This window comes from Elgaria multicarinata, chromosome 15 (genome assembly GCF_023053635.1).
Source record: "Elgaria multicarinata webbii isolate HBS135686 ecotype San Diego chromosome 15, rElgMul1.1.pri, whole genome shotgun sequence".
Taxonomy (NCBI): domain Eukaryota; kingdom Metazoa; phylum Chordata; class Lepidosauria; order Squamata; family Anguidae; genus Elgaria; species Elgaria multicarinata.
In genome coordinates, this window is record NC_086185.1 from 12,733,446 (window position 1) to 12,760,070 (window position 26,625).

At 43.9% G+C, this 26,625-nt stretch overlaps 1 protein-coding gene across 1 annotated transcript in view; it reads right to left on the reverse strand.

Annotated features, from left to right (window-relative positions):
• Positions 1-825: 825 nt before the first annotated feature.
• CHM (CHM Rab escort protein) overlaps positions 826-26,625 on the reverse strand; it is a 99,469-nt gene continuing 73,669 nt past the window's right edge. The window contains exons 12-15 of the mRNA XM_063141641.1: positions 25,081-25,177; positions 14,687-14,779; positions 6,215-6,384; positions 826-1,567 (exon numbers count right to left, since the gene is read on the reverse strand). Of these exons, the coding sequence (XP_062997711.1) occupies positions 1,376-1,567; positions 6,215-6,384; positions 14,687-14,779; positions 25,081-25,177 (552 nt within the window). The 3' untranslated portion in view covers positions 826-1,375. The remainder of the gene's footprint in view (positions 1,568-6,214; positions 6,385-14,686; positions 14,780-25,080; positions 25,178-26,625) is intronic.

Genomic DNA, 26,625 nt, shown 5'->3' on the forward strand with positions numbered 1-26,625 from the left:
AGAATCTCCCGTCCCCCCAGTCATGAGGGGCATTGGATGAGTTTCAAAACAGTATTCTGTGTACGATTCCTCACTCGTTGCACATTTGTTACCCTCGTGTGTCCAAATTCACATTGATAAACAACGGTTACAAGTTTGCTTGGATAGTTAGTCCTTACAAAACACGCATTATGAATTATCCCCAATCGAGATGCATTTCCAGAGGTAACAGCAGGTTGAACCTTTTACTCGAACGTTGTGCGTTCTTAAAACAATGCCCTTCAAATACTGATTAATCTAGAAAACCACTACCTTAACTCGTTTAATATACTTATGAGCATTCAAACAGCAAATATGCTTCCCCAAGTGGGTGCAGAACCTTTGAATGGTGGTGTTTCTGTAAGGCTCAGAAGAACCATTTCTCCCCTCACTGTCTAGGCACATGCGAAGGCAGCGCATGAGGGCATTCTGGGAAATGGGGTGCGCACGTCTCCTGTTTTACCATTTAATGTTAGCATGCAACTTGATCTAGTTCAGGAGGAAGGGAGTTACGGCTTGCATACCTCACATTCCGTAGGCTGCCACAGCATGCTCCCTGAGTGCGCACCTGTGCAGACGGACCAAGCCGTGGGGAGAGAAACGTGGCTCTGTTGAACTTCATGGGAATCCCTCCACATTCACCGTAGTTAAACAAGCAAGGATCAAAGCCAAGTAGTTTATCGCTCAAAATGTTAAGTAGTAACCAAGTAAACTTTGTTTTAACTAATGATAAACAAGAGTGACCCACAGAGCTGAATGTTTGAAAGTCATTAAATGCCAAAGTATTCAAGGGTTACTAGACGACAATTTCCGAGGAGGCAAGAATAGCTATTTTATTTCTACTGAGCGTATCACAGCACTGCTTCAAAGCCACTTCAGTGATATTCTGCACGGCAAGCCGAACAAAATGACGTAACGCTTGCGTCCTCTCCTTCTGGCAAAGAGTCAGACTAGATCAGTAACAATGGAACGCCGGCTTCTCAGTGCCTGCTCTTTAATCTACCATGAGAGCCGTTTTCTGTGAATGGAAATGGTTGCCCCCCCACCCCCCACCCACTTTGTAAAGCAGACTATTTTAGAGGTTGCGCCGCTGTTGACTTTGACAAGCTGTGACTCCATGGAAGATGGGAAAGCCTTATTTACAAAATGGTAGCATTGTATTTCCAGGGGAAATGAGCCAAGCGTGTAGTACATTTCAGTATGTGGATAAGACTCTCCTGTTCCAACTCAATGTAGGCTGCTAAACAACCCTGTGAAGCCCCACTGGGATTACATATCGTGTAAGTCAATCGGTTGCTTATCCTACGTTGCTCAGAGTCCATAGAGATATGGGTTCAGTTCCGGTCTTCTTGTTGGCTCACTCCTCTGGGGGCGCTTCATTCTCTTCAACGCTCTTCTCCGGCAACGTCTCCGATTTGCCCTCCGATGGATTACTGAATCCGGGATCTTCCGGCTGAGTGCCATCTCCATCGTAGATGATATCTTCTGGATTTGGAGGTGGAGGGCAGAACTCCTCACTGGGAAACATCTCTTGAAAAATGGCCTCGGCCTATTGGGAAGTTTGGGGCGGGGGGGGGGGGGAAGAAAGCATATGTTACTTTGTCTACTGGCTGAGGGCTCGATTCAATCCACAGGAAGCAAAAGTTGTATTTGCCTCACAGATGGGAGGGCAGCATCAGCTCCCCCTCTATAAAAGCCAATATATTTATTTTTAAAAAGAGTTGTACCCTGTTTTCTGAAAGCCAACAAGGAGAAAGCTGCTGCCTAAAGGAAAGCATTTCACAAGGAAGGTGCCATGGCAGAGAAGTCCCTGCCCCTGAAAGTGGTTGATCCCACCCTTGTTTTCATACGTTTATGTAAAACAGGGGTCCCCAACGCCCGGTCCGCAGACTGGTGCCGGTCCATGGCCTGTTAGGAACCAGGCCGCACAGGTGAGCTGCTTTCACCCATCCACCCCCACCCCAGCGTACCTGGGTACGGGGCACCATCTCGCCTGCCCAGCCGAAGCGAAGCCAGGATGCTGGGGTGGTGCGCCCGGCCAGAGGCCGCCCTGGGAGAGCGACTTCCGGGCGCGATGTTCCAGGGCTGGCCGCCCGCTCCGGCGTCCTGGCATTGCTTTGTCTGGGTGCCCACCTGGCCAGGGAGGGGCCGGGACGCTGGAGTGTGTGTGTGTGGGGGGGGTCAGGCGTGGCTTCCCAAAACTATCCCCTCAACCCCCCACCCCCGGGTCCATAGAAAAATTGTCCTCCACGAAACCGGTCCCTGGTGCCGAAAAGGTTGGGGGCCACTGATGTAAAAGACACCCTGGGGATTTCTACGGAAGGGCAACATAAACATTGTTACGACAGAGAGATAAATAGGTAGAAATAAAACAAAACTTCTGACACGGCAGACGCCCGACGCAGAACTCCATCTCAAGGTCTTAATAGCCAGGGAGACTCTCTAAAGGTGGAACTAGACATTATGATGGAAATTTAAGGTCCTCAGCCCTGTCGTTTTCACCCTGCAAATGTTTTTAAGGATCAGCAGGTGGAAAGAGAGTGTTTAACCCCCTTGGCTGCCAGTTCTCCCCTGAAAATATCCTTCCCCAATCTGGCTTTAGTTGATCATTTTCTCCAGTCGTGATTGGAAATTGGAACAAAAGCCAGCAGAGTGTCTGTGTGTGTGCAAACATGAGAGAGGTATGTGTGTGTGTTTCAGGAGTGGGGAGATTAGTTGTGGGAGAACTCAAGGCAGCATGCTCATAGGAAGCTGCCTTATACTGAGTCAAACCCTTGCTTCATGTAGCCCCGTATTGTCAGCACTGACTGGCAGCAACAGCTCTCCAGGCCGGAGTTTTTACTGTTCTACCTGGAGATGGTGGGGATTGAACTGGGACCTTGTGCATGCAAACTAGATGCTCAACCCATTAAACAGCCCCCCCCCCTTCCAGGCACTGAACAGATTCAGAATTGCTTAGCTTCAGAAAGCTGGTTGCATTACGTGCCTTCAGACCATGCCATAGGATGCAGTGTGCGTTTTTTTGTTTTAATTGATCGATGGATTGCATTTATCTCCTGCCTTTTCCCCTCCAAGGAACTTAAGGTGGCGTACATACTCCTCCTCCTCCTCTCCATTCCTATCCTCACAACAACCACCCTGTGAGGTAGGTTGGGCTGAGAGGCTGCGACTGGCCCGAAGTCACCCAACGAGCTCCCATGGCCGAGTGGGGACTAGAACCCAGATCCCCCGACTCCGAGTCCAACACTCTAGCCGCTACACCACATGGGCTCTCCATACAACTGCTCGGCACTGTCAGCAGACCAATTATGGCATACACGCCTGCTGCTTTTAGAAGTCTGCTTTGATCCGAGCAGAACACTGTGAGCGCCACGGCCCCAAAGCCGAGCACTTTTGAGTCCCGCTGATTTCAAAGGCAGAGAGCACCTTTGCTGGGCACCGTTCACGAGCGACATAAAGTATATCGCTTGCATTCTGACAGTTCGATACGACTACGTAAAAGCATTAAAAAAGCCACGGCCTCCATTGCTCCAGCGTGAGCACGCCGGGATAACGTTCTCAACTTCCGAGAAAGAAGGCTGTAGCAACCATTAATTTTTAAATGGCTCAGACTAGAGAGAATATATGCGAGAAATTTAAGCAGCTGCAGGTTTTTAATAAAACACACAGCCGCCATCAACAGGCTTTTTAAGCGGTACAGCTGACGCAGCCCAAATGCTCACATCTGATCTGTATTTTCAAAGGCTAGTAGTAGCCTTAATTTTGTTTTACAAGGCAATAATTTGCCCGTTAGGGAGATAAAAGACCATCAAAGACTTATAGGAAGCATAAGGCTTGTATGATATTAATAAATGATTTACAACAAAAAAGGCACAATGGTTTGTGAACAGCGAAAGTCGAAGGGAGATTTATTTCTAGAGGTGGGAGAGTTCTAGGAAAGCCTCCTCGGACAATATTGAGCTTTTTTCAGAAAAACACGGAAGAATTGGGGATTTTTTTCTGAACCAATCTAAGGGCTGGGGGGAAAGTGGTTCCTTCTGCTCTTCTCCTCACAGTGCCTGCTCCCCCATGCCACCTAAGGGACCTAAGGTGGGGGACGGTGGCCCAGTCTGTATAGGACTCAAGGGGCTGGGGGTTCTGACCCCCACTGCCATGCACGGATTTCACCTAAAAAATGTGCAAATTCAGCAAAATTCGAACCTCGTTCTCATTTCGAGTCCGTCTCAGATTGTGAGCTTTGCTTTCTTCATTCCACGGGAAAATGGGTACGTATTTTCGTGTACGTTTTTGTTTTTCAAATACACACATCAATTATGTGTATTCCTCTCCCACGGATTAAAGTGTATTTGTGCTCATTTTTCAGAAGTGTGCATGTTTTATGCGCGTTTCTCAAATGCACGCATACTGTCGAACGCCTTTCTTTGGATCCGCAAATCACACTGCAATCTCGGAAACGAATGAGCTCCAACCGCGGGTTGCGTCCGAGTCTATGTTCGATCCCGAAGGTGCAAACTGGGTAAACCCGAAACGAATTTCTCAAACAACCTTCGATTATTTATTATTTTATTACATTTATATCACGCCTTATTTCCTCCAAGGAACCCAAGGCGGCGTACATAATCCTCTTCCTCCTCTCCATGTTATCCTCGCAACAACAACCCTGTGAGGTGGGTCGGGCTAAGGGTCTGTGATTGGCCCGAAGTTGCCATGGCTGAGTGGGGACTAGAACCCGAATCTCCCAACTCCCAGTCCTACAGTCTAGCCACTACACCACACTGGTTTAGTGGTAAGAGTACCCTTGCACCTCTTTATTCTGCCCCATTCAATACAATGGCTTTCATTACATCTTAAGGGGCCCAGAATAGGGGACAAAAACTGAGAGCGGGGGATGGGAGCTCATCCCATCACCCCATGGAGAACCCATGCAGGATGGGCTTCCTCCCCTCCTTGTTCTTTTGCCGCTGCAGGATCTTAATTTCCCCCACTGAATGCAATGAAGCCAGGAAACTCCATTCCGTTCCACGGGAGGAAACTCTGCAATTCTTTTCACACTTGCATTTTAATCCAAGGGGGAAAAGAAGTCTGGAGGAAAGGAAAGGAACCTTTCGTGCAAGCACTGAGTCATTACTGACTCTTGGAGGGACGCCAGCTTTCGCTGACGTTTTCTTGGCAGGCCTTATAACGGGGTGGTTTGCCGTTGCCTTCCCCGGCCATTGTTACCTTTCCCCCAGCTAACTGGGTACTCATTTTACCGACCTCGGGAGGATGGAAGGCTGAGTCGACCCGAGCCGGCTGCCTGAAACCAGCTTCCTCTGCGATTGAACTCAGGCCGTGGGGAGAGTTTCAGCTGCAGAAACTGCTGCTTTACCGCTCTGCGCAACACAAGGCTCATTTTAAGAAGTCTGGAGCTCACTTCATATTCAAGGTGGGCTTTAAACAAGCTTTCTGCGTTCTTTTCTGAGCTTGACTTGGGAGAACTTTGCTGGCATCATGATGATGATGATGATGATAATTTATTACCCACCTCTCCATTTTGATCGAGGCGGGGAACAATAATAAACAATATAATACATAAAACTGAATTAAAACATAATATACATTGTTAAAAACATCCTAAAAACATTTTAAAACATCTTAAAATTCCACTGGATAAGCCTGCCAGAAGAGGTCAGTCTTTATAGCTTTCTTGAATGCTAGTAGACTGTTAAGTTGACGAGTCTCCTCCAGCAGGCCATTCCACAATGGGAGTAGCAGAAGAGAAGGTCCTCTGGGTAACGGTTGTTAATCTAGTTTTTGTTGGCTGGAGTAAATTCTTCCCAGAGGACCTGAGTGTGCGGGGCGGATTGTATGGAAGAAGAAGATCCCGCAGGTAGCTTGGACTCAAACCATGTAGGGCTTTGAAGGTGATAACCAACACTTTATACTTCGCCCGGAAACTAATTGGCAGCCAGTGAAGAGATTTTAAAACTGGTGTAATGTGGTCACCCCTAGGTGTGCCGGTGACCAGCCTGGCTGCCATATTTTGAACTAGTTGAAGTTTCCAGACTAGGCACAAAGGTAGCCCTGTGTAGAGCGCATTGCCGAAGTCGAGCCTCGAAGTTACCATCGTGTGCACAACCGTCTTCAGGTCTTCTAAAGACCATTCCTGCTATTACTGACCTTCAGCTGAAAGACGACAAATTCAGGACTCGCTTACCTGTTTGACAGCACAGTCATTTCCTAATGCACTATCTGGCCCAGAGCAAATGTAGACATTGGAGGGTAAGTTTTCATACGAAGACCTGTCCACACCGGACGAGTCTCTCATGTTGAAATAGACTGACCAGAGAATCTGAGGCTTTTGGCCTTCTCCTGCACCTTCGCTTTCTGAAACAAAGAGAAAATGATTTTTGTCACCGGCGTTCAGATGGAATGAGACTTGCACAATCCTGCAAAACGTTAAAAAGATCTGAGCTCCTAGTCTAGGTGGCTCCCACCTTTGGACTTTAGGAAGAAGGCCTTCTCGGTGGTGGTGCCCGCCTGTGGAAAAGCCTCCCTGGAGATATTTGCTTTGCGCCCACTCTATATTCATTACGACGCTGGGTTAGAAATATTAATTTGGAAGAGCTTGGAAACGTGGCTGACACTGCTTATATTTATTAATTCTTTGCTTCTGTGTAGTTGGATCTTGTTCACTTAATGCATGTTAGGTATATTTTTGTTCATTATCTGGATGGTACTTTATAGATGTTGTAGACTTTTGTGAGAGGGAAGGCTGTAATTTTTTAAAACTAAAATCAAAGAATACATTTGAGATTTGGTTATAGATAAATGTTAGTAAGAGAGACTTCTCCCCACCTTGAACTTCCTTCAGTTTTGAAACAAAAACAAATGGGAAGAGGAATACGTTAATGTACTTTGCGAACACACTTTAATTTCTTCTGCTGATTGAAAGAACACAAAGGAAGTAAGATCTGATTTTCTCAGACTTCTGGAGCAACTAACTTGCTTCTCTGTTGCAGGGATATTCTCCTTGCTAGCCATGCAATTATTCCCCACTGGCACTAGAATCTCTTCTACCTGCTTTTCATTCTTGCAATGGCACTCTAATCACTGCACCCCATCACGAGAGAACTCGAGGAGCATCAAAGCAATCTCGGATCACAGACCTGAGCTGAGGCTTTTATTGGGGGGGTAAATGGGAGTTGTAATGTATTGTTGGTTAAAATAAAAAAAAGGAAAGATGTATCAATAGGTAGAACTAAGTGAGACACACAGGAAGTTAGATGGAAGAGGAAGTCAGGGACACAGACTTTGATTGAAGGAATACTCGCCCAATCAGGAGGTGACTCAGGAGTCAGTCAGGGCTGGAGAGAAGTTAGTTAGAAGCGATGTTTGTTTGAGGCAATAAAAGCTTTATTTTTATATAATACTGCATTCCTCATTTGCAACAAACCTATCTTTGAAACATGGAGTTTGGTGTGTCACTGTTCTAGGAGGTTTCAGTAATAAAGGAATCCAGCAAGGAAAAGACTCTGAAGTTATTGCCTGGTAGTCTAGGGGCAAGTGGCAGGCTGAGCTGGCAAGCTCACCCGTATGGTCCCTATGCCTGAGGGACACTACATGGTCAAGAACTACTTTTGTAAGCCGCCGTGAGAGCCTTTTTTGGCTGAATGGTGGCATAAAAATCCTTAAATAAATAAAATAAATAAATTATTCATCCCCCACTTAGGGAATTGTGGAGGGGGGCAGTTAAGGAGGGCTGGCCATCCTGGAGAGCACCACCCCTGCCACCGCACAGGATCTCTGAGCACTCCGTGGCAACGCTCGAGGTGAGCAATGGATTCCCAGGGCAAAGCACGTCAGTGCTTAACAACCTCCATGATTAAGGATGTAAGAAGAGCCCTGCTGGATCAGACCAAACGGCTGCAAAGGACGAGTAACCTGCCCAAAAGACTGCGTATAGGGAGATGGAGTCTGAGCCCCAATACACTAAACATTGGATTTGAGACACCTATCTCACACAGCACCTGGTGAAAAAATGTGTTGAGTTTTTTCAGTCCCCGCCCCCCATCAGGACAGGTTGGGCGCCCCAAGAAAGATGTCCTGGGGTGCACTGGGGACCATGGGTGCCATGTTGCCTACCCCAACCTAGAAGGTTGGTAGACTCTCCCTTGATTGGAAGCCTTCAAATGGGAGCTGAATCTCCATTTCTTGGAGATGCTCTAACTCTGGGTTTTCTTCATTAATAGATGGCATGTAAGCCCCTGGCTTACATGCCATTCTATGAAAATAAGATTTAAACAAACAATATTCTTGTATTTCTTAAAGCGAGGACACCTTCCCTCTCTCTGTCTCTTTTTGTAATGGATATTGTGGCGTTACCCACATTTCTGTTCCCTTAGTTATGTCTGGATGAGTAGGTCTAGAGAGTGCGGAATGTTGGACTGAGTGGGTGTGGCTGGTGATGCTGTGGAAAGGGGGAGGAGTCTATATATATGGGGGAGCTGAGTGGTTTGAGGGGCTCGGTTGGTGGTTGGGTTTTGGAGGGTAGATGTGTTTAGCTGTGTGTGTTCTAGTCAGGACTACTGCAACCTTCTTCTCTCTGGCCTTCCTTTGTCTCACATCAGTCCGCTGGTCTCTGTCCACCACTCTGCCGCTAAGATCATCTTCTTGGCCCGCCACTCTGACCATGTCACTCCACTTCTGAAATCTCTTCATTGGCTCCCAATTCACTTCAGAATCCAATATAAACTTCTCCTGTTGACCTTCAAAGCTTTTCACAGTCTAGCTCCTTCCTATCTCTCCTCTCTCATCTCACACTATTGCCCCGCTCGTGCTCTTCGATCCTCTGATGCCATGCTTCTCGCCTGCCCAAGGGCCTCTACTTCCCTTACTCGGCTTCGTCCTTTTTCTTCTGCTGCCCCTTACACTTGGAACGCTCTTCCAGAACACTTGAGAACTACAAACTCAATCACAGCTTTTAAAACTCAGCTAAAAACTTTTCTTTTCCCTATAGCTTTTAAATATTGAGTTTGTTCTGACACTATACTGTTAGCTTCACCCTACCCGGTGCCTGTTTACACTTCCCTGTGCCTGTTTGCATTCTCTTTCCCTCCTTATTGTTTACTACAACTTTATTAGATTGTAAGCCTATGCGGCAGGGTCTTGCTATTTACTGTGTATAATCTGTACAGCACCATGTACATTGATGGTGCTATATAAATAAATAAATAAATAAATAAATAATAATAATAATAATAATAATAGGAGTTGTGTGAGGAGTGAGTGAAAATAAGATCATAGGGACTAAGGATTGTTATTATTAGATTGGTTACTACCAGAATTATTAAGAATAGGCAGGATTGGAATATAATTCAAAGGAACTAAGAACTGTAAACTACAATAAACGTTTTCTTTATTTTGCAACCATAAAACCACGCGTCAGTTTGGCTGTGTCTCCCGCTCTATTAGTTCATAAATAAACACATAACATTAAACCTTCAGCCTGCTATATTCACAGAAAAGCCTTTTCCAAAGCTCCTTACCTTTTCCCTCTGCTGTAAGGGAAAGGTTATACTTTTCTTTTTACCCCTTCCTCAGGTATTTAAGTGGTGGTGCTTAGCCTGAGACAGGTGTGCGCGTCAAAGCCTGGTGTGTGAGGGGGGTGGCGTCGCAGATGTGAACAAAGGTAAGATGGTATCTTGGAAAGGCATGCAAAGAGGTGTGCGGGGGAGGCACGTACGTCCATGCATGTGTGGATCTGGACTTGGTCATCCTTAGAGTAGACCCACTGCAAACAATGGCCCTTTAGTCACGACTCACTTAAATCCTATGCATTTCAGGGAATCTACTCTACGTACAACTACGTCTCAATCCAACCCCGTGCGCGTGTGCAAACAGAATCAGCAATCAAATGACTGTTTTCAGAACGTGCACTTTATTTTTATTTTTAAAATATTGTTTGGAAGGGACACTCAGCCGACAGATAGATGCGGCGCTTGACGCGATGGAAGGCATTCTTTTTAAAAATAATATCGAAAGTTCCTCCTGCTCGTATTAAAAAAAAAAAAAAAAAAAGTTACTTCTTCCTCATTTAGTCAGGAAAATGAATAGAGTCCCTCTCCTTTCAGGTGACTTTGCTTCTCTGACCTGCCATGGCCCAGTGCTCACTTTATCTGGTGATTCATTTTCAATAACTCCAACAGTATTTGTTCTGACATTTTAATTAAAATACGACCACTACCTCATCTTGATGATAAAAAGGCCTATGTGTCAGTGAAAACTAGCTTCTCAGTGCCTCAGTGCACCTGAGGACCCTCCTGATCACAGAGTTCCTCCAAAAGAATTTCAGGCAGCTACTAAACAATACATCACTTCAGAACCAGATCAGTTTAAGCATTAAGATTAATGTTAAGAAAGAAAGGTGGGGGGGGGGAGGGCGGGGGGACAGGACAAGACAGCACCAAGCAGCGGCCAGAGCACTTTTTCATATTTTGGGTCTTTCAGACCTCTACGAAACGGCTTCTTTTTTTAAAAAAAAAGTTAAATTATGGGAGATATATCTGGAGCGACGGCAAATGGGTTTGCAGCATTTATATGAATCGTCTCTCTGGTCTTCTAACAGAACTCGAAAAATTAGTAAACCCTGCTTAAATGAATCCCTGAAATGTGGCTTGTTTTTATTCCGTGCGATGAAGAGTTCCCTGAAACCCCAAAGCATGTGCCTTTGCATACAATTCGCAATGCACACCCCAATATTAATTAATTTATTAAAACATTTATTTATTTATTTAGAATATTTATATACCGCTCCCCACTGAAAAATTTCGGAGCGGGGTACAAGATAAAATGAAAATAAAAACAGAATAAAACACTTAAAACAAATTTTAAAACAAGCAAATACAGTGACTCATGGCTGGACATTAAGGAAAGGCTTCCTGGAATAAAGATGTTTTCAAGAGGCGCCGAAAGGAGTAAAAACGTGGCGCCTGCCTGACCTCAAGAGGCAGGGAATTCCACAGGAGGGGGGCCACCACGCTGAAGGCTCTTCCCCTGGTGGACTCCAATCGGAGGATGGATCTATGTGGAACCACCAGGAGCAGGCCCTCGGATAACCTCAGTGACCGGGCAGGTTGGTAAGGGAGGAGGTGCTCTCTCAGGTATCCTGGTCCCAAGTTATTTAGGGCTTTGTACACAAGTACAAGAACCTTAAACCTGGCCTGGTAGCAAATAGGCAGCCAGTGCAGTTCCCTCAACAGAGGAGTTACATGCTGGAAAGAGGCAGCCAAGCTGTTGAATAAAACATTTGTATCCCGCCCTATATCATTAAGATCTCAGGGTGGCACACAGATAAAATCAATGCAGCAATATAAAACAATCAATACTATACACAGCTAAAAGACATATTAAACCATTACTCAAGTTAAAACCAGTATAAAATTTAAAAGCAATAAAAGCAATAAAAGCAGTAAAAACTACTTACAGCCTCGGTGAATTTAGCCCTCAAAGGCTTAGATAAAAAGCTACATTTTAACTTGTCACCAAAACAAAGCTAGCATCAGCGCCAGTCAGGCCTCCAAGGGGAGGGCATTCTACAATTGGGGTGCCACAACAGAGAAAGCCCTGTACTCACAGAAACTTCTTCTTATCCGGTCCAATAAAATGTATGGTCTAAGCCAAGTTTGCATTCTCTGTCTTTGGGGACCAAAAACTGCTACTCCTGTATATTGACTAATTAATTTAAAAGTATTAATATCAGTGGATATATTATTACTATTATAAAAAGGGGACAAGAAGATCTGAGCATGTAACACAAATTCTGGCCTGGTTGCATCTTCCGCCTACACGTTTCTGAGACCAATTTAAGTTGATAGTTTTAACCTATAAAGCAGTGGTTCCCAAACTTTTTCAGGTAACCACCTCCTTGGTTCCACAAACTCATGCCCAGTGCCCCCTGCACGTGGCCCCTTTAAATGGGAAGCACCCGCTGCAGGCTTGCCGAGGGAGGGAGGGAAAAGAGAGTGAATGCCTCTGTTTTGCAGCCGGCGTGGCGGGGCACACCAAGCAGGGTATGTCTCTTCATTAGCGTTTCGGTGCTTTTGAAACATTTCAATTCACTGTTAAAAGGACTCTTAAATGGTATTAATACATGTGTGGATTCTTCCCCTATATGGCTTTGGACCAAACTACCGTCTCCCATAAAAATGTCCCTGGGTTTTAAGACCTACTGGAGAGGCGCTTCTCAGAAAAGACCACCTTGAGCGCCCCCCCTGTTGCCCCTTTGCCTCTTAGTGCCCCCTGCTGCCCCCTTGTCTCTTAACGCCCCCCCCATGCAATCCCACCACCCCCATGGGGGTGGTACCGCCCACTTTGGGAACCACTGTTATAAAGTTTTCCATGGCTTGCGACCACAATCCGTGACAGAGCCGTCTCCCGAACTGAACCAACCTGGACACTATGATCAACATCTGGGGCCTTCCTCTGAGTGCCACCTTCAAGGCAGGCACGGAAGGTGGTCAAAAGGGAGAGGGCCTTCCTCCGAGTGCCACCTTCAAGGCAGGCACGGAAGGTGGTCAAAAGGGAGAGGGCCTTCCTCCGAGTGCCACCTTCAAGGCAGGCACGGAAGGTGGTCAAAAGGGAGAGGGCCTTCCTCCGAGTGCCACCTTCAAGGCAGGCACGGAAGGTGGTCAAAAGGGAGAGGGCCTTCCTCCGAGTGCCACCTTCAAGGCAGGCACGGAAGGTGGTCAAAAGGGAGAGGGCCTTCCTCTGAGTGCCACCTTCAAGGCAGGCACGGAAGGTGGTCAAAAGGGAGAGGGCCTTTGCAGTGGTGGCCCCCCCAATTATGGAATGATCTCCCCACTGAGGCCCGCCTGGCACCAACACTGTCAACTTTTGGCACCAGGTTAAGACTGTACTCTACTGCCAGGCATTTAATGGCACATGATAAGGCATCTATGCCAGCTGTCTGAACATGCCTAGTATTTTATTGAAATTGTTTCAATTGTTTTAAATTTTGTATACTTTAGATTTTTATGCTGTATTTTAACTGTGGATTGTTGCGCACCATCAAGAAAAACGGTTTGAACAAAATCAAATCTTTTGAATTGTGAATATACGGACGTATGTTGAAGATACCATGGACTTGACTGAATAACGAAACAGGACGTACAACATAGGGTAAGCAAACCGACAGAATGAATAAATACTGTCAAAAGAAGAAAACTGCAATACCTTGGCCATATTATTTGAGGAGAAAAATACACCATAATCCAACTTATTATACAAGGGGAAATTGAAGGAAAAAGATCAGTGGGAAGAAGACAAACATCATGGCTAGAGAACGTGAAGGAATGGTATAGCTATACTTCTATACTATTATTTAGAGCAGCAGCGTCAAAAACAAAAATAGCTGTAATGTTAGCTAGCCTCTGCTATGAGAAGGCACCCTAAGAAGAGGAATCCAGAGAGGATTGGCTATTGGGGGGTATAGAGATTGATTGATGATGATGATGATAATAATAATATCTTTATTTATTTATTTGCTACTCGCCTCTCCCTTCGGATCGAGGCGGGGTACAACATAAATGCAAATACCATAAAATACATATAATTATAACATTTAAAACTAATACATTATTAAAAGCAGCACGTTATTAAAAGGCATCTTAAAATTCAACTGGGTAGGCCTGCCGGAAGAGATCAGTCTTTATGGCTTTCTTAAAATCCGGAAGACTGTTAAGTTGACGAATCAATCCCGGCAGGTCATTCCATAATCTGGGAGCGGCAGAGGAAAAGGTCCTCTGGGTAATACTTGTCAGCCTTGTTTTTGTTGGCTGGAGTACATTCTTCCCAGAGGATCTGAGCGTGTGGGGCGGATTGTATGAAGAAGGACATCCCGCAGGTAGCTTGGAACAAAACCATGTAGGGCTTTGAAGGTGATAACCAACACTTTATACTTTGCCCGGAAACTAATTGGCAGCCAGTGAAGAGGTTTTAAAACTGGTGTAATGTGGTCACCCATAGGTGTACCAGTGACCAGCCTGGCTGCCATATTTTGAACTAGTTGAAGTTTCCGGACTAGGCACAAAGTGTATTATCATCATTAATATATTATCATTAATGTATTAATGATGATAATACATTAAAACAATATGGAAATGCTAAGTATTGTTAACATTATAATTAACAGCAGGTTTATAGTGATGAGCCTTGTGTGGCGCAGAGCGGTAAAGCAGCAGTTTCGGCAGCTGAAACTCTCCCCACGGCCTGAGTTCGATCCCAGCGGAAGCTGGATTCAGGCAGCCGGCTTGGGTTGACTCAGCCTTCCATCCTCCCGAGGTCGGTAAAATGAGTACCCAGTTAGCTGGGGGAAAGGTAATCACGGCCGGGGAAGGCAACGGCAAACCACCCCGCTATAAGGCCTGCCAAGAAAACGTCAACAAAAGCTGGCATCCCTCCAAGAGTCAGTAATGACTCAGTGCTTGCACGAGAGGTTCCTCTCCTTTCCTTTCCTTATAGTGCCTTTAAAGTGCTTCAAATATTTCATAGTCCTTCACACTAAAGTAAATAGACACAAATACGCACACACAGTCTGTTAACCTAACACTTGACACCCAAAAGGCAGAGTTGGGTTGAAAGGAAACTGTGCTTAACTCGTGTGATCATTAAAGGAACAAAACAACCGTACCTGTTTCTGTCACTTCACTGAATAACTGCCTCACAACAGGCTCCAGGTCTTCTTTAGCAGTTTTAATAGAAGAACAAGTTAAATGAACCAAATCTGTTGAAAAGAAAAAAATGGTTAGGATCACCTACAGCCCGGCATTCAAAAATATTGAGTGTTGTTAAAATGGACCGTAATGTTGTTCGGTTGGGGGTGTGGGGAGAAGTAAAGAAAACTAATTCGGAAGCACCAACATTTTTAAAATGTCTGGAATTATAAAATGAAAACTATCCCGCTGAGTCTTAGAAAAGAGTCTTAGAAAAGAAAAAGTTCATTTTTCTAATGATTTTAAATATATTTGCGCCCATGGATGTCCAGTCTGCGGAGGGCTTGGCTCCTTCCACAAGCCCTGCCCCACTGCTAAGAGTCTATTGGGGGTTTAGGGAGGGGAATCCCCCTGTAATGCCTGATCAGTGATTGGAGATAAAGGGGAGTTTCCCACCACACCTCCTGCCAGGTCTGAGGCCTGATCTCCAAGTAAATAAGCTTTATTATGCTAAGCAATGGGTCCATCATCAATTCAGGTTAAGAGACTTGGTCGTCTTCTGGCACTCTAATACAAAGGTTCCTGATTAAGCTGACACAACTCTTAATCGCTTATCAGGGATGCATTACAAAGTGCTGGTACTAACATTCAAAGCCCTAAACGGCTTGGGGCCAGGTTGTTTGAAGTAACGCCTCCTCCCATATGTGCCTACCCAGACCTTAAGATCATCCACAGGGGTCCTTCTCCATGAGCCCCTGCCAAAGGAAGTGAGGCAAGTGGCTACTAGGAGGAGGGCCTTCTCTGCTGTGGCTCCCCAGCTGTGGAACAAGCTCCCCAGAGAGGTTCGCCTGGCGCCTACACTGTATTCCTTCCGTCGCTAGCTGAAGACCTTTTTATTTTCTCAGTATTTTAACACCTAATTTAACTTAAATTTTTAACTTTGCTGTTTTAATTCCGTCTTTAAATCTATATCAATTTCTGCTGTGTGGTTTTATCCCGGTTGTGCTTTTTATATTGTATTTTGTATTTGTATTTTTAGACTGTTGTTTGTTTTGTTGTGCTTTTCATGGTTCTAAATTTTGTGAACCGCCCAGAGAGCTTCGGCTTTTGGGCGGTATTAAAAATGTAATAAAAAATAAATAAGGGAGATAGCTGTGGTGGCAATTCTGGCCCTAGTCTACAGCACAGAGCCTGAAAGGTTTTATTTATTTATTTATTTATTTATTACATTTTTATACCGCCCAATAGCCGAAGCTCTCTGGGCGGTTCACAAAAACCGAAGCGCTCTGGGCGGTTTTCTCAGTCCCGCCCTTGGGGAGGGTCTTCCCCTTCCTTCCTGGTGCTGCTCCTCCCTCTCGACTTTACGTCTGATTCGTGCAGAGGAGAAGGTGCACCTCACTTTCTCCACCTCTGAGAGTTACTTAGTTATGGTTCGGCTTTGATCCAACTGATTAGCCTGCCCTTAAGAAGGTCATTCCCTGTGTCTCTTTTAGCTTGGGTTTCTCCCCTTCGTCCTCTGACTCTGAAACCATTTCCACAGTCTCTGCAGGGAGTCTGGGCCGAATCCTGACACCCTCTCTCCAAGTGCCCTAGAGGCTTAGGGATGATAAGAAATAACAGAGGGATTCCCCATAGCATTCTTCTGGCCCTCTACTTCTGTTATATTACAATGTTTGTTGCAGGTCCGACTCGTTTTGCTTTAACTTGGAGATCAGCTCCAAACGGCCTCCATCACAAGGCAACGGTGTGACATTAACGCGTCAGTCTTCTTCCGGGGTGGAAAAGATAGAAGATAACCTGGGACAATTGCGCTTGATAACAACAACGAGACTGTCTGATAAACCTGCTGATTGCACTAAGAAGGTGGTCATGTGAATCCACCCTGAACCACATTTAAAATTGCACATAGCTTTGTAATTTAAAAGCACTTCCATCCCAGGTGACAACAATTAAAAGAACAACAACAACAACCTGAAATCAAGTCATGAGTAAAATACCTTAAACATTATTTCAGCGATTAATATGCAAAAATCAATATTTGCTCCCTCTCGCTCTTTTTTTTTCAGATACTGTTTTCATGGATAAAAGCTAAAAAAGAAAACATCTCTCCAATATTTCCAAGAAGAAAGATTGCATCTTGAATGTGAGTATGAAGGAGAAGATTTGAATGCAAAGCCCTGGCCACTATCATCCCTTGCCCTATGATGTCCGGGCTGAACTACTGCAATGGGCTGTACATGGGTCTGCCTTTGAAGACTACTTAGAAGCCACAAATGGCTGAAATGAGAATACTGCTGCTAGTTAACTGACTGGGACTCAATCGATTGAGACAATTTTGCCGCGATTTCACTGGCATCCTCTATAGATTTCAAGGCAGTGTACACAAATTATAACATAAAGATTTAAAAACCAATATATAGAACATACCATATTTAAATATCCATAGGAAAACAATAGATGGCAGGCTAAACTACATTTAGGGTGCAATCCTACGCATATTTAAGAGGGAGAAAAAACCCAACAACTCCAATCATCTCCCAGCCAGCCATGGCAGGCTGAAATCCAACAGGTCAAGCTGGGGAATGGGAAATCCAACGGGTCATGCTGGCTGGGGAATGCTGAGAGTCGTAGAACGTTTTTTCTGTCTGAAGATGCACAAGATTGCATCCCTTAGCTGTTAGGTGGTTGGTTTGTTTTTTACAGTTTTAAATATTGCTTTGCCTGTATTATGTGTTGTGTATATAAAGACTGTATTTAAAACAACAACAGTTACACATCAAATTATTCTTGCAAAGTGCCTTGAGAATTTTTAATTCTAAAAAGGTGGGATGTAAAGACTTTAAATACAGGAAATAAGCAAATTAATCAGGAAGGAGGTGGGAGGTGGGCGGACACGCAGAGGAAACGGAAGTGTTCTGTTGACATACAATCGATTTTCTATTAAAACAGCCATCCTTAAAGTTCACTTTACCTTCTGTACAATTACCTGATTACCTCCGAGTTTACTGCTATAAGTCAAAGTCTCATCAGTGTGCATTTTTATTCTATTTGATTTACTCGGGCCTAAATGCATTAGTTACAGCAGTTGCCAATGATCAATCCTCCCAGGAGGAAAAAACGGCGTAGGTGTGAACAATTCCCTCATTATGGTCTTAGTGTTGAGGGTAAAGGGAAGGAGCTGGGTTCCCCAGCGGACAATGACGATTCTGTTTGGGTCCACTTTGCCCTGCAGTCCAAGGTCAGGAGTATTTGCATACTTACCTTAAGATAAATACAGGATAAATACAGTCAAGTTAGCACTCAGACACAACAGATGGAAAGAAGAGACTGTTTGCCCTTTGGCTACACCCAGGTATAGTTATGCTGGCAACGAAGTCCTGCTGATATGCCGGTTCTGACCTTTAAAGCCCTAAACAGATGGAGTGCGGATTCCTCATCCCCATATTCGCCCCCAGTACAAGGTCTTCCAATGAAGTCCTGCTTAAGGTTTTATCCCAAGGGAAGACAAGGTTAGTCTCCACTTGGTACAGAGGCTTCTTGGTGACAGCCCCGATGCTCTGGAACTGAGAGAGGCATACACATCCGCCTTCCCTGTTCGCTCTTTGGAGGCAGGTTAAAGCCACCCTTTCCCCGCCAGAAAGCTTTGTGCTTTCCCATTTCTTATGCAGCTTTTGTTTCGCCTTCATTATTTTATGTTTTAATGTTTAATGTCACTGTTGTTGATTTATGTTTCTGTATACTGCTGGGAAATCTACACAAGAATATGGTTTTTAAAATAAGTACACGTACACACACACACCTAGGATTATAGGGGAAGCGCTCTTTCCCTGATAGTCACACCACTGTGGGCAACAACTCCCAGGGAAGAGCCTCTGAAGATACAGAGGAGACGGCTTCCTTCTGCTGGCAGCTCACTTTATTTCATTGGGCTGGTTTATACAATTAGCCATGGTTAACAAACTACCTAGCTGCCTTAAAATAAGCCATGGTTTCTGGGTGGTTTGTTAAGCACCCCAACCGACCACCCTTTCAGGGTTCAGACGTCACAACAAACCATGCTGGCGAGGATAATGATGTCACTCTGGCTTGCACACGATCGGCACACAGAGGGTGGCTATTTAGCTGGGTCAACGCAAGACATTAACCGACACTCAGTGGTCAAGTGTGGGTTGTCTGTTGAACCGTGGGCTAGCGTGTTGCCCAAACCCAGGACGTTTTCCGCAGGGTGTGGCTTGTTTACCATGCAATGGGACTTATTTGTCTCGAACAAGCCACCTTGAGAACCCATAGTTTGTTATTGGGTTGTTCAGGTTGGTTAACAAGCCACCCTGTGGAAAATCTCCTAGGTTCAGACAACGCACTAAGCCAGGACCGGGCAAAGCTGGTAATAGGCCCGGGCCAGATGGGAAATGTAGGCTCCATTTCAAACTGCTCATTGAGTATTTTTTAATCAGTTCTAAATACATATGAACTAGAACAATTTATATAAAAAAGTAATGGCCAGCACTTTTATTCAAGATGTATATAAGACGTCACTTCTTCACATTCAGAAATGCTTTACGTGCTCTTCTTTGGGTAAATTCATCAACAGCAACAGAAAAATCAAGCAACTTTGCCTTGTCAATGTTCAAAACTGCTAATCCATTCAAACGGGCTTGCACAATTGAGTAGCCCCCCCTCAAAATCGTAGGTCCATGCCAACTGGCCCCACTGCCCCCCCCCCACTCTGCCCAGCCCTGTGCTAAGCCATGCTTAAACGAAGAACCCACAATTCTATAACAACCCATGCTCAACCACTGAATGTGGTTTAGGATGGACACATCAGCCCGCTCACTCACCTGCATGCGACTCTTTGTCGCCTATGGATACTAGGCTAGTCCTTAAATATCAGTCTATGTTAGTATTGAGGGTCGTTCAGAAAAAAACCAATACCACAGGGGGACGGGCCTCTCCTGATTCCCAAGGAGGCACTGCTGGAAATGCTGAGGCCTGCAATCCTGTCCTGTCCCCTAAGCTTTCTCCCCTTGGGAGAAAGAGTGGACAGCCTGCTGTGCTGTGCTGGCCTGGCCACCCTGACCTTGTTCATAGAAACTGAATGGGTGTGTTGGGCTGTGCAACTCCCCCTGTTTGATTTCTGCAACCATGGCGGCATCTCGTCTCCAAACTGAATGACACATTTGCGACAGCACAAATACTGTCGTGCGTGGAGCATCCTGCCCACAAAATGGAAGAACATGTGAACTTGGAGGAAGAAACCCATTCCCATTCAAAGCTAAAAGGAAAACTTTAAAAAGTGGTTAGATGCAGTCATAACCAGATGGGGCGAACAGGGCACAGAGGGATGTGATGGGGTTTACTCTCCATTTGGCAATACAGCTGTAAAATTCATTCACGAGAAAAAAAGCTGAGCATTAAAGTCTTGCAGATTGGGGCTTCCTGTGGTGTCTTATAATAGAGTTTAAAAAATTAAGATAACCATCTGTCATTTTAATGAACGCGCATTTGCAGTCCAATTGACCTGAAGTGTAAATACATAATTATAGCTTTTTCACAAAAGCTTATTAAAGTGATTTTTAATAACAACAAAGAAAAAAAGATAGCAAAAAATAAGTGTAAGAATCTATGAGAGACAGCTACTTCTCAGACTAGAACAAAACTTCTCAGTGTTGGCTACTAGAAGGAGGGTTTTCTCCGCTGTGGCACCCCGGTTGTGGAATGAGCTCCCCAGAGAGGTCCGCCTGGCACCTACACTGTACTGCTTTTGTCGCCAGCTGAAGACCTTTTTATTCTCTCAGTATTTTAACACTTAATTTTAACTTAAATTTAAATTTTACTGTTTTAACTCTGTATTTTAATCGCATATCAATTTTGCTGCGTGGTTTTATCCTGGTGGTGCTTTTTATACTGTATTTTGTAATTGTGCTTTTAACCTGTTGGTTGTTTTATTGTGGTTTTAATTTTTGTGAACCGCCCAGAGAGCTTCGGCTATTGGGCGGTATAAAAATGTAATAAATAAATAAATAATAAATAAATAATTAGGTTTTCTGCAAAGATTTCCTAATCCAGGAAAGTGAAGGAAAGGGTGTCACGTCAAAGTTCTCATCCCACAGCCCAGTTCAACAATGCAAAATTTTCAACCCAGTCTTTGAATAAAGCTGCAGCAGGGAGAAATGAGATGGGAAGCAGAATAATTGAAGCAGCCCTGTCGAAAGACCACTTGCTTTTTCTCCTTTTCCCTACCTACGCTTTTTCCTCTTGTGTTATGTCTTTTTAGATTGTAAGCCTGTGAGTAGGGAATGCCTTTTTTTATTATTACTTGACGGTATGTTAGCTGCTCTGGAAGCCCTTTTGACTGAGGAACCAATAAAGCAACCGCAATTTACGTATAAGCACTTTACAGCTAGTTGGGTTGGTCATTTGCTCTTTGGTTGGGACAATACGGGAGCAGGCGAATGTGCTGCTTTCTGCCTGCTTACTGCTAATGCTTTGCATCCCATTTAGAAAATAACTGAGGGACGCCCTGTTCCTGAATTGTTCAGTGTGACATGCAGACCCAGAACTCTGGGTTGTTGAGGGGGAAACAAACCATTGTTTTAACCCAACAACAACAACAAAAACCATCCTGCGCGGTCCCAACAACCCATGGGTTGTTGTTACATGTGAACTGGGTCAATACAAAAAGCTACTAATCGTATATTGAAATTCTATAACATTTTCCCAGACAACGGGAGTGAGGGCTAATTTCTCCATGGTTACACATAGTTTTAATTGTTTTTAATTGCTTTTAAAAAAATAGTTCACAATTTAATACGTTTTTAGCTGTGCATATTATTTACATTTATATTGTTCTGATTTTATCTTTACACCGCCCTGAGGCATCAGTGATATAGGGCAGGATACAAATGTTTTAATAAATAAAATACGTTTAATCTCTCTTGTTTTTCCACAAATTTGACCTTATCCTACTGCGTTTCATTTCCTAAATAACCTTTCTCGTCACTTAAATAATCAACATCTAATATTTCCCATACCTCTTCATCTATATACATTGTATTTCCCTAAATAGATCCTGCATTTATTCCCTACTGATTATATAAATATAAATAAGTGGATGACCAAACTGAGAGAGGTTTAGCACTGTTTAAACGTTTCAGCTTACACTGGGAGTCAAGGCAACAACTTACTGACAAAACCTGCCACCTGGATTCCCAGGTGTCATTGGAAATCCCAAATGTGTTACAGAGAAAGGCGGAAGCCCAAATGTTTAATCAAACGGTGTTAGACCTATCTCAATTTATTTGTTAACTTATTTACATCACTACTTCTGATAGCAAACTCAGGTAGTTGAGTGCCAATGGGACCGGGGACAAAATGGCGCCATCAAGAAACGAGAGGGAGGAATCACGTGTTTGGGAGAAGAACTCTTGCGGTCTGAAGAAGTACAATTAACAACAAAAAATCCTCCCAGAAGACAGCTAAATGAAGGCTGAGCATGCTCAATAACCATATTGGCCTTGTTCAGAAGACACCTTAAACCATGGCTTTAACCACGGTGGTTGAGCCAGAAAGCCGGTCCATGTTCAGAAGACTCCTTAAACCACGGCCTTAACCACGGTGAATAAGGCAAAAAGCCTTATTCACCATAGTTAAAGCCATGGTGTAAGGTGTCTTCTGAACAGGGCCAGAGTGTTGAGTTTCAGCTGGAAAAGAAGAGAAAAACAGAAAATGGGGAGGAGGAGGAGGAGGAGGAGGAGGAGGGGAGACCCAGCTCACTGGCTGGAACCAGGAATGGGAACACTCCTGTTAGAAATTTTGTTTCAAGTCCTATTTCGATGTCAAAATGTAGTGTTTGTCAATATCCAGCTGGGAGCAACATGTTTCCAAGTGCTGTTTGTTAACTTTTGAGACACGACTGTAAATCAAATCACTGCGCTGAGGTTCAGATGTTTATCAGCCCTACGTCACAGCCCCATTTCTATGACAACTGTTGCTAATGTAGCAGCTTACGTTGACACTGTAGTGTAAGCAGAATGACCTGGACGTTCTTGTGATGTCGGGCCCCACAGAGCAGGCTTTGCACTTGTTCCTTACACCGTTACTTGCCAACTCAGGAATTTGTAAGAACTGGACCCGAACTGGATTGCTGTCTTTTTAAGTTTAGCACGTTCAGAATTTTGCCAGTAAAGGCTGCGTTGACACAGGACTGCATTATTTTTATTTATTTATTTAAGCATTTTTATCCCGCCCTTCAGCCAAAAAAGGCTCTCAAGGCATTACCCTAGGATGTATTTGTTCCAACTTCTAAAATCCATATTGTAACACAATTAAAACCAAAACCAAACATAAAATCTTGTAAAAGAAAAAAAAAAGGGAGATCTCTTAGTGGAAATGCCACAAACCCTTTTCCAGAAAGGGCTTTGATCATCTATACGATATGTAATATAGACTTCTAAAAGCCTTTATGCTGAAATCATCAAAACTTTGCTCCTGTATTAACCACTCCCACTTCCTTTTGATCAGGGGTGCGGAAGCACTTTCAGCCCAAGGGCAGCATTCTACTTCAGAGAGGCTTTCTGTCATGTCTAACCCTACTGCCCCTGTTTCGGGAGAAGGGGTTTCAAGTAATCAATCAGAATCAGATTCAGAACTAGAAGACACAGTGCCAGACACCAGCCAGCCTAGACCAGTAGGGGGAGCAAGCTCTCACGGGAGATTCCTCAGCTGGAAATCAGCCCACTCCAGAGCTTATCTCCTCAAGGCCAAATCCTACACCCTCCGAGGGAAACGAGGAAGCTTCCGGGGGTGAGCATTCTGAAACACTAACTGATGCTAGAATCCGCCAGAAGCTCAAACACACAGCGCGTAAAGAGGCCGTGAGAAAGTCGGAGAGATTGCGCCAGAAACTACCACCGCACCAGGCGCCTTGAAGTTACAGGCATTTGAGAAGTAACTCCTCTCTCTCTTCTTGAACGGACAATTGTCTTGCTTAGTTTGCATAGTAATTGCTTAGGGCGTCGTTTCAAAGAGGTAGACTCTATTCAGGTTAAAGAGACGTTTGTTGCTTAATAAAGACTTTGTGGATTACTTAGCAAGCCTCATCATTTGCCTCCCATTGAAAGTTCGAGGGCTTGGGAGGGACACAACACTTTCGGGGCCGCGTTCCAGTGATGGGCGTGGCTGAAGGCAAAAGGAGCGTGGCCAAAACACCAGCATATTGTAGCTTAAAGCTCTTATTGTCCTAAACCGCTTGGGGCCAGGCTATCTGAAGGACCGCCTCTTCCCATATGTACCTGCCCGGACCCTAAGTTCATCCTCAGGGGTCCTTCTCCATGAGCCCCTGCCAAAGGAAGTGAGGCAAGTGGCTACCAGGAGGAGGGCCTTCTTTGCTGTGGCACCCTGGCTGTGGAATGAGTTCCCTAGAGAGATTCACCTAGCACCTACATTATACTCTTTTAGACGCCAGGTGAAGACCGTTTTATTTTCTCAGTATTTTAACAGTCTGTCAACTTTATTTTAACTTTGCTGTTTTAAATTTGTTTTTTAAATCTGTGTTAATTTCTGCATTGCTGCTCGGTTTTATCCTGGTTGTCTTTTTTATATTGCATTTCATACTATGCTTTTATACTGTTGTTCGTTTTATATTTTGAATGGTTTTAATTCTTGGAAGCCGCCCAGAGAGCTTTGGCTATTGGGTGGTATAAAAATGCAATAAATAAATAAATTGCCAATAACGAAGATTTAGGAGAGGCATTTCAGTCTTTTAGAATGGAGAGGAGGACTGCCAGGAACTCCCCAAATGATTGGTGGTCAGCAGAAAGCAGTATGGCTATCTAGGGAATCCCTAAGGACCAGATTTGATCCCCAGGCTTGACGTTCAAGTCATCCGGGTGCTAACATCTATATTAATCACTTTTATAGCTGTTGCATTTTTGTATCAGTTAGATGCTGGGGTTTTGCCTCAGCACTTAGAAAGGTCTATTAATAGAGAGTGCTGCAAACAGGAATCTAGACACACACACACAGACGCACACACATCTAGGAGAGGAATCTATTCCTGGGATCTGCTATTGGCTACAGGTCCCTGACGTGTGTGTATTACACATTTGGAGCTTTGCATCTCTTTTTCATATGAAGGCCAATATGTCTGTTGTCATCAAATATGAATTGGTTACTACCTTGGGTTTCTACCAGGTTAGAGTTATGTGCAACTTTTTTGTCCTAGCGAGAGTAGAAAGTTATTCACGGAGCCTTGCTTAAGCAAGATGGGATCAAATCAAAGAAGAAAGGAGTGAGCAAGTCAAAAGATAGATTAACTTCTTTTCCTGTTTTAAAACAACAACAAGAGAAAAACAAAGTCAAATGGTGCACTCACGTGTATTTTTCATGCATGTCATGGCTGAAGAACAGAGTTCCACAAGGCAAGCAGCTGGCTGACCTAACTCCATAGGTGGAACAGTCAAAATGGAAATCTAGAAAGCAGAGAGAACAGATTAACAGAGGGGAAGTCCTTTCAAATGAGTCCATCTGGTAGCTTTTTTTCTTGCAATACAGCAAGATCTTTTAGCTTCTCTGCAGCATATTTTCCTATTTTTATACCAGTGTCTTCCAAAGTACAATTAAAATAAGAGGGGATGTTTTCACTCATAGTCTCACATTAGCAAGTGCTGCCAGTGTGAGACCATGACTAGGCCATCAGAACTCCATAAAACTCTTTCCAACAGTACATTTAGCTCAAGGAAAGGAGAATGTTAATTCATGTTCGATGTTAGCAAATGCCCTCCGTCAATGTTTGATGGCCATTACAGAAATATCCCAAGTGACTGGAGGGACTTTATTTGTAGAGCTGGTACACTGGAAGATCAGCTTTCACTATGTATTTGATTGTTTCATTCATAATTAGACCAGAAGTAAGTTCTTTCTTCAAGTCTTATTTCATTCCGACTCTTCGTCAAGCCTATTTACTGACAAAGAAAGACAGGCTTGTTACAGAAAAATTAATCTCATGTACATTGGCTGCAGAGAGTTCAAGGCAATATATGAATTATCACATGGCAAACTGCTTTTAAGGAGATCTATTTTAACTTGCTTTGCATGCAGTTCTGTAATTACTTGCGGTTTGCATAACTAGTATGTTGATCTGTATACTTGCTTTTGTTAAGCCCTATGAGGGTTTTTTTTTTTTTGAAAAATATATATTTAGAAGTATACAGAGATGGCCATGCGGGCAGAAAATAATGAGAATTGTAGTATAACATATCTGCAGGGCACATCTGGAAGGCTGTCCTACGTACACTGCCTCAAGTTCCATCATAGAAGACAAGGGAAATTACACATGCAATAAAGAAAGGTCAGGATATAAATGAGATATATAGAGATATGTGCTGAGACTTAAATTTAATTTTTTTATTTAATTTTGTATACTTTTTAATGTTTACCATTTTTAACTGTTGTAAACCGCCCAGAGAGCTTAGGCTGTGGGGTGGTATATAAATGTAATAAATAAGTAAAAATAAATAAATGTCAAGGGGCAAAGTCCCACAACCTATTACTTGTAAGATCCATATGCGTGGTACACAATCAAGCTTTTGCTGCCATTTGATATATAGGGATGGATTCAGGCTAAGTCAGTCATGACTAAGAATGGGCGAGATATTTGTTGGATCCACATTTTAATGCAAACTTACGAAATTCGTGCTTACTGAACCAGCATACAATCTGGAACACAATTATACGGCAGTATTTACACTTTCCCGAAACTGCACACAAACACACGTACTAGGGGAAATTTTGGGGGGGGAAATGTGAATATTTGGGGGGGAAATGCATTCAAATATGTGGACAAAGTAAGCAATGAGCATGAAATATAACTTTCATGCTGACTTCCTAAAAATTGCAAACCAATGCAGAAACAGTGATT